This window comes from Diospyros lotus, chromosome 3 (genome assembly GCF_014633365.1).
Source record: "Diospyros lotus cultivar Yz01 chromosome 3, ASM1463336v1, whole genome shotgun sequence".
Lineage (NCBI taxonomy): Eukaryota > Viridiplantae > Streptophyta > Magnoliopsida > Ericales > Ebenaceae > Diospyros > Diospyros lotus.
The window spans coordinates 36,208,676-36,217,133 of NC_068340.1; the positions used below are offsets into that span (position 1 = coordinate 36,208,676).

General features: G+C 35.9%; 1 protein-coding gene across 1 annotated transcript; it reads right to left on the reverse strand.

The window, feature by feature from the left end:
• Positions 1 to 31: 31 nt before the first annotated feature.
• LOC127796580 (uncharacterized) lies at positions 32 to 8,189 on the reverse strand. Its single transcript, XM_052328772.1, has 7 exons — positions 7,770 to 8,189; positions 5,934 to 5,982; positions 5,760 to 5,862; positions 5,568 to 5,663; positions 5,388 to 5,462; positions 2,439 to 2,508; positions 32 to 363 (listed from the first exon to the last, which is right to left on the reverse strand). The coding sequence occupies exons 1-7, from the start codon at positions 8,169 to 8,171 to the stop codon at positions 286 to 288; spliced, it is 873 nt and encodes a 290-aa protein (XP_052184732.1). The 5' UTR covers positions 8,172 to 8,189; the 3' UTR covers positions 32 to 285.
• Between the last annotated feature and the right edge of the window lie 269 nt (positions 8,190 to 8,458).

Consider the following 8,458-nt stretch of genomic DNA (forward strand, 5'->3'; position numbering starts at 1 on the left):
AAGCATCGAACATTAACAGGGGGCTTCAATCTACAAGGCAACAGGCAATCAGACGTAACTAAGTACAAATTATTATCACAACCATCTTTTCCAGTAAAAAAGAAACTACAGTACTTTAAGTTCAACTACTGCTTCTAATATGACAAGTCCACAAGCTTTTCTTTCTTTCTTTTTTTGCTCGTCATTTGCACAACACTGTTATTTTCAACTTTCGACATTAATATCCACATTCCAGCCTAAAATTCTGCTTCACAAGTAACCATGGGGCACTGATGGACATCGTAATCACTGATCTTGGAGCAATTCATTTGCCTTGTTCAACCAAGCATTGTATATATCATCAGAGAACAGAACAAAATGCACCTGCAAAGAGCATTGAGATAAATTTGCAAAGTTCGCAAATAGGATTCACAGCTAAAAAGTAGATTTTTTTTTTTTTTTTTTAAATTTCAAAAGAATTTTACATATCAAGAGCAGCCTCATGTTTTCTTCTGTTAAAGCAGTCAGATGCTCCCATCTTCTGTTTGGGAAGCAAATTGATGACTAATATGCAGGCAACTAGTAGTTCAGATATTCTGGGATTTCCAAATGGACCAACACTTTTAAGAACATCAATAACAATTACAACCCTTAATCTCACTAGGTGGGCTGGCTACATGAATTAGGATATTCATTACAAATTTCTCAACCTCTGAATGGTAAACACTAAAGGGCAACTACAAATGAGAACAAGGCCAAATTAAAGAAAGTGAGCAGTTCCTTTTCCTTGACTTCAGGGTGGAGTGATGGGGTATGAAAACTCCTTGGTAACATTGGCACAAGGTTATCTGTACTTGGTTGGGTCCAGCAATGAAATTAGCATTGATAGAAAATTCTATATTTCTTATTACAAAAATATATATACACGTATATTTCCCATAGTTCAAAACTACCCGTCACAAGGATATGGACACAAACATAACATGAGGTATGGTAACAACGTACCGAGCCTCTATTCTACTATGTGGAGTCAGCTACATGAATTTTATCTTTCCACTTATTTCAATCTAGTCTTATCTTCTATAAGGCACACAAAATTAATATTGAGCCTAAGTGTCTCCACCAAAATTTTCTTGTTCCCCTCTTTTGCTAAATACTTATTCCATTCCAAAATTCTCCTTGTAGGAGCCTCTATAGGCTTTCTTCTTACATGACCAACAATCTCAATTGTGTCTCACACATCTTATCTTTAATAAGAGCCACTTTGACCTTGTCATCAATAACCTCATTTATAATTTTATATATATATATATATATACATATATATATTTCATATAGTTGCCTATCCATCTTATCATACACATCTCAATTACACTTATGTTGGTGCTTTATTGCCCAACATTCTATGCTATACAACAAATTTGGTCTTATTTACTGTCTTACAAAATTTCCCTTTTTTCCTTAATAGAATCTTTCTATCAAATAAAATGACATACACTTTTCTATTTTAACCATCATATCTTAATTCTATGGATAACATCCTCATTAATGGCCCATTTTTTTGAATATGGTGATTTTTAAAAAAAGGGAAACAAATACAAGGTTACAACATCACCACCAAAATTATCGAAAAATAACTTTAGATCCATAATAGATATATACACATCATTCAACATTAGAGGTGATCCCAGTGTACGAGGCTCTTGTATTGTGGGCTATAGGGAAGGTCATTTGTAAGCAGCCTTACCATTGCTTAATGCTTAGAAATGAAGTTGATTATTAACTTAAACCTATGATTGCCAAGTCACAATGGAGCAACCTTACTATTGCACCAAGGGTGAGTTGCTATATTTTTTGAAGTTCTAGTTAGGATCAATTGCTTCTTTTTTTTTTTTTTTTTTTTTACCAAAAAACTTATTGCATTTGTAGATTTTACCACTAAAAGCTTCTAAGAGATCCCTTAAAAACACTTTTGTGTCCTCAAGTGTGTCCAAATATCCACAAATTTAACAATTGTATCCATCACGTAACGTAGACATGTCCAAAAATGAAGTAATAATACAATACTAAAACATGCCATTTAGTGTATCTAGCATGTAACCAAAGCGTTCACATATAAATGGGTAAAATGTGTACAACATCCCAAATGTGTTTGTGCTTCCCCAAGCAATAATGGTTAAACACTGATAATAACTTCTCTTTCCACAAAAAGAAACCTTTAAATCTTCTATTCTGGATAAGTACACTTCATTATTCATGAAGATGCTATTTTAGTTTAAGTTCCAGCTTATGAGGTCACATTTGTTTATCCTTTTTTAATAAAGCATCACACCAGGGAAATGCGAACAATGGTTAAAGCATGAATAAAAGTAAATCAACCAAATAAAGCATGCAGCATCCCAGCTGGAAAGTGAAAGAAAGACTGCCATCACATAAAGCAATTAAAGGACATGTTGTACCTCCTTCAAGCCATTTGCAAACAGTCTAACTGTAGATAGAGCTACAGAGGCAGCTTCATCAATAGGATACCTGAAAAATGTCAAATGTAAAGTGGCCATGTAACTCTCCATAAACACCAAGAACAAAATATTAAAAGCAATTGGTATGGCCATTCATAATGTGTGGATTAAAAAAGTTTTTAAACATAAGATCCCATCCATTTATTTTCTATGTTGAAAAGCTTTAACATCCTAATAATTTGTACTTGACGTGATGTCACCTAATGCTTTGTTTGAGAGAAAGAGCAGTTAGGAGAAGGAAAGGTACATAGTGTAAAGGGAGGGAAGAAGGGACGTAAAAGTTGTTACTTTCCCTAGGGAACATAAAAAAGGTAATATAGCTTCACTTTCTTTGAATAAAAGAATGGGAGGTGAGTGAATGGTATCTACAACACCCCCCCCCCCAAAAAAAAAAAAAAAAAAAAAAATCAAAGGGCCATTTTGTCTCTCTCTCTCTCTCTCAAATTTTCACTATTTCTCGATAAACCTGAATTTTTTTTAGGTTAGCTCATGTGTACCTCATATCATATGTGCCCTAACAAGAAGCCTTGGAGCAGGGTTTGGCTGTAGTATTCATTGGTGGTTGATAGGCCTTTCGATGGGTTGTTTCTAAGCTTTGGTCAGCTAAGCCGTGCTTAAAATGGTTAACCTCTGTGTGTGTGTGTTTTCTGGTCCAAACCCTGAACCATTTCTGTCACACACAAAACCCTAATACCCCTTCGTGTCAAGACCTATCCTCTCGGTTATACTTATATTCCTATCCACCAAAGCCCTCCCTCCACTGTTGCACACTCATGGCCACCCTATAGAGACATGGCTAGGCAAGGCAAGCTCAACCTCCCATGGTTGGTGGTCACCATCAAAGGTAGATGACATCCCCCATCACTAGCTTGCAAATGCCTCACATCATGCAAATGCATGCACCCACTCACCTATGTGTGCTCTCCTGCTTCTTGAAAATCCTGCGGCCATTGGGGAATTAGAAAATCCTAATTGGGCTTTTTGGAATCTCGGAGGGTGTTTGGTTACAAGGTGGTGGTTGTTGCTCTATTTTAGGTTTCGCTTGTTGGGGATTTCATAACTAAGTTATGCTAACCCCAACTCCAGGCAAGCCACCATGGGCCTGCTCGCAGTCCATGGTTGAGGCCCAACTAAGCCAAGTCATTAACCTAAATTTGTCGATGCCCAAACAAGCTAACCAATGCTAGTTAGGTCCATAATTCCAACCAACTTGACTCAACCATCAATTCAACTCGTTGGTCTGATGATTCAACTGGTTGACCTGACCTATTAACCTGTTGACCAACCTATTGATCAGTGACCACTAACATCAAAGCTAACCAAACAACTGCCCCCACATTATTTTTCATGCTCATTAATTTGCATTACAAGTAGTAGAAACACTAGGTATGGGTCAATAGGTATTATTTTAGAAGCTAGAACATTTTATTTCATTAGTTATTGCATTCTTCTTTTGATTTAGTCATATTTTATGATAGGTGATCCAGGTCCATCCAAGGTTGGATCCAATTGACCCATAAACTACATCATAATAACGTGTAGATAGCATGAGTTAGATGTTTATTTTTCTATCTTGCAGATCATGGCATTTATCATGCCATCTAATTTAATTATATGTTGTACACTTATTATATAAGATTTTCCCACTTGACTTTTTTCTGATATATCCTTTCTTTTCTGTGTCTACACATCTTAACTTGACACCTGATACGTATCCAAATCTCATCATTGACTATGTTATACATGGTTTTATGATTGACTTATGTTACCTGCATTGCTAGGAACTTATGTTTATTTTCTAACTTCATTGCAAGTATTCCATTAAGAACATTTTATGCTAACAACAGGTGATGTTTGCAGTTGGTACACCAATTCCACTCTAGTTAGCAAGGGAGCTGCTAACCATGTGCGTAGGACAACATGTGGCTCAATTTATATTTCAGGGGATGGTCCATTTCATAGTGGATTATTGTTCACATGTATACTCCCTATCTATGCACTTTCTTTCCGTGTGCATGCTTCACAAACAATTCCCTCATCCCATGCACATTTACTGATCTTGCAGATTATGTGCATTAAACATTTTATTGCATTCAGGCTTATTTCCCCTGCATCATAATGCATTCTATCTGCACACTCTGTTTGTTTAACATTTTCAGATTCACATACTCAAGTTAGATCCATTCTACCAATCATAGCAACTGTTGTGGTAGGATGTGACCAATCCTTGGGTTCACTAGACCATAGTAGGCACACTTTTGGAAATGTATACTAACCAATCAGACAGATACTATGAGTTAGTTTTATTCACTATACAATTTGTAATGTGTATATTTCTACAGCTGGCTATTTGACTTCTGGCATGTATGTTATGACTTAAATATCTGGTAGCTGACCGATTAAATGTTCAGACAGTTCTGTTGGCATTATATTAAAAATAATGAATTAGAGGTTATTCAGTTATATGATCGGTCTTGTTTATTAGTCCATGGTTATTTATGATTGTGAATGTTGTTAGATGCTGTTTTGACATCATCTAATGCTTGCTGACCGTTGGTGGATCCCATTGTGCCATTAGGGGGCAACACCAGACGCCAGTCATGTCCTCCAATTTGAGGTCGTGACACCCCTTCTCTTCCATGACAAATTGCTCTCTCAACTCCATTTCCCTTGGTATCCTCCATCCAAACAAGGGGTAAATTGATGAATGATGCATTCACATATAATCAACTCAAGTTAAGGAGGTCCAGGTCTCCTAGTAATCCCTCCAAGACGATTTATAATATATGTGCAAGAGATGTGAGGAGGGCAACTGGAAAAGTTCATAAAATCATTGCCCTTTAAATAGTACAAACTTTTAAGAAGTTACAATTCATTTAGTTAACTCACCGAAATACACCGCATGATATGGCAGGAAATGCAACATATTGAATGTTGTTCTCTATGGCAACACGCAAACTATTTCTGTAACAAATTAAGGTAAAAAAGAAAATATTAAAGAAATGACAAAACAACACAAATAAAAGTATTACAAGTATACATAGTGAAGTATAGGCAGAAATTTACTACCTGTACGCGTTTGTTAAAGAAGCTTCAGGATTACTATCAGCATCATATATTGGCCCAACAGTGTGAATTACATGAGATGCGGGTAATCTAAAGCCTCTGCATAAACAGAACATCTTAGCCCACTAACAGTGCTTATATCTACAAACTTGTATAATACAACAGCTATGATGGAACTGAAATAGGAAAACCTACGGTGTAATCCTTGCTTCTCCAGTCGGGCAGCGAACTCCAGGTTGGACTTCTGGTACTTCATAGCATGCTGCTCGAAGTTCGGGACCAGCAGCAGCATGAATGGCTATGACAAGACAGACACTTATCAACCGTTCATAACAAAAAATGATTACTAGGAAATAATAAGAGACTTACCTCCATCAGCTCCACCACCTCCAAGCATCAGTTGGTTTGCAGGATTAACCTATAAGAATGTTGATAGTGATACAAGTTTAAAAAAGGACAGATGAATAAAAAAGAAAAGAAAAAAAAAAAAAAAAAGAAGGTTGTGCAAGCAAACACTGACCCAGTAACTTGAATTCAAAACACTTAAAATTTCATAGAGAACTTGCATATGGTTTTAACCCCTAAAAATAGCTATGTAAGGGCTGAAAGGTGAAAAATACATGCAGCCAAATTTTAGGAGCCCAAAGCATAAAATAAACTGCATTATATATAGTTTCATAATTATCTATAACGTATTAACTAATAGTAGTATCTAAATTTGATATATCAAGATGCCACATGGAAATTGAATGGCACCATTGTGTTTGAAATAGCAATACTTTGAGGTGTAAACATAAAAGTCACCACAGGCACCACTCACTTCAGCTAATTGGGCCTTGCAAAAAGACAGGATTTCATACTTCCACCCATTTCCAATCAAATTGGTCATTAAATTCCAAAAGGAATACAATGGTAATTCAACTTCAAGCTGAAAGCAACACCTCTCCCAATCAGTTGAGCCACCGTAGTTAAGGCTGCTTTTGCAAATAAATATATTGAAATCATTAATAACCTAACACAATGTTGTAAAAACTAGCTTCTGATCAACAATTCCCATTAACATTTTCTCTTCAACTGCAGCATAGTGATGCACATATTCATATTAAAGCTGATAGTAATACCACTATGATTTAATCATTCATCATGGGGTTTGCTACAAACCAAATAGGCTCCAAAGAATGCTCAATCATGTTGCCATCATATGAGATCTTGCAATTACAGTAATAACTTCAATCACATACATAAGTAAAAACTCAAGCAATTAGCATCAAAGTAGTAACAATTCTTAAGTGAACTCAACCTTCAGGTCTGATTTTCAGTCATCAAATCAACAATTGCAACTCATACAGATGGAATTCTCCAACTTTTAATCATCTACTTAAGAAAAGCAATTCCGAAAGATTGAATTTGTTGAACATAATTTGAAGTTCCCTTAGTGTACTTGCCACGTGCAAATCAATAAAGGAGCATCAAACTTGCAATAAATATACAATGAACTATGTTTGTTAGGAAATGAGAAGAAAATGAGTACATATATTAACAATGGTTGAAATAATGAGATTTTGTGCTATACATTAGTATTATCTTGCAATTCAACTGCACTGCAAAATGCAAGTATGAACATTCCACACCAAGATGATAACCATTGTGATTTGAACTGTGGTTCCCGAAACTCGAACTAGGCCATGACAATGCTCAAATCACAGTGACATTTAAGCCCCATTCTGACAATTACAGTCAGCTTCAATCACCTAGTTAGCTTCCATGTTCTGACAATACTTGAATCATATGAACCCAACTATTAAACGCCATAAAAAAAAAAAAAAAATCCAGCACAGAAAATGGAATGGAGTTGCTAGCTCATACAAACTAAAAACCCCTTAATATAAGTAAACTGGAAAAAAAATCATATAACAGCCTTGAACTTCAAACACACTAATGCCATATTTGAAACTAGGATTTCTCTAGTGAAAAAGGGAAGTGAAAGGAAAATAACATATTTCATGTACAGAGGTCGATTCACTAACAAATCAAAGGGTAATAACTTCGATATACATATATCTATTCATTTTACATTCAATTTCAATTCGAAACAAAGCAATAATTAAATCATGCTACGTTCATTCATTTTATTTTCGCATCACTTTCTATACCCCACGAATCCTAGCTTCAAACACGTCCAAAGACGAAAAGAAGAGAACTTACAATAGCATCAGAAGAGCCATCGACGAACCACTTGGTAATATCTCCCTTCTGGATTTTGAGATCGCAAGTTGGAGACAGCTTGAAGTGAACAAGTCCCTGAGTTTGTGCTCTTTCATTCGACATCGTCGCCAGAACCCTAGAAGCGCTCGATCTTCCACCGTTATTTAAGCCGGAGATAAAACTCTTTTGAGAATCGAAGATCGAAACAGGTCCCCCCGCGAGGGTTCGAAGACTACGGTGGCTGTGGATCCCAGAAGCTCGCCGTGTGCAGTGGAGATTCCTACTCCCAGTGTTTGAGCGAAAGAGAACCTTGGGCAATCGAAGGCTAAGATTAAGCCTCGAAATCGAGCCTGGAAGGTTCGTCATGAGAAAATAACCAATGTCACTGTGATACCGAGTCATTGGTGCGAATTCCAATCATTGAGCGGAGAAAATATCCAATTTCACTGTGAAACCGATTCATTATTTTTCAAGTCATGCTAATACTACGTCACTTTTATAAATTTTAAGTTATATAAAAAGATATTATAATTAAAATATCTCTCATTTTCATGTACCTTATGCGTCTTTATGCATCTCATGAGGACTTTTTTGTCATTGATACTATTTTGAATAACCTAAAGTGTACGCAAAAATATACTAATAATATTTTTCTTATTTTGCTTTGATTCTTGATAAATGTCTTTTAT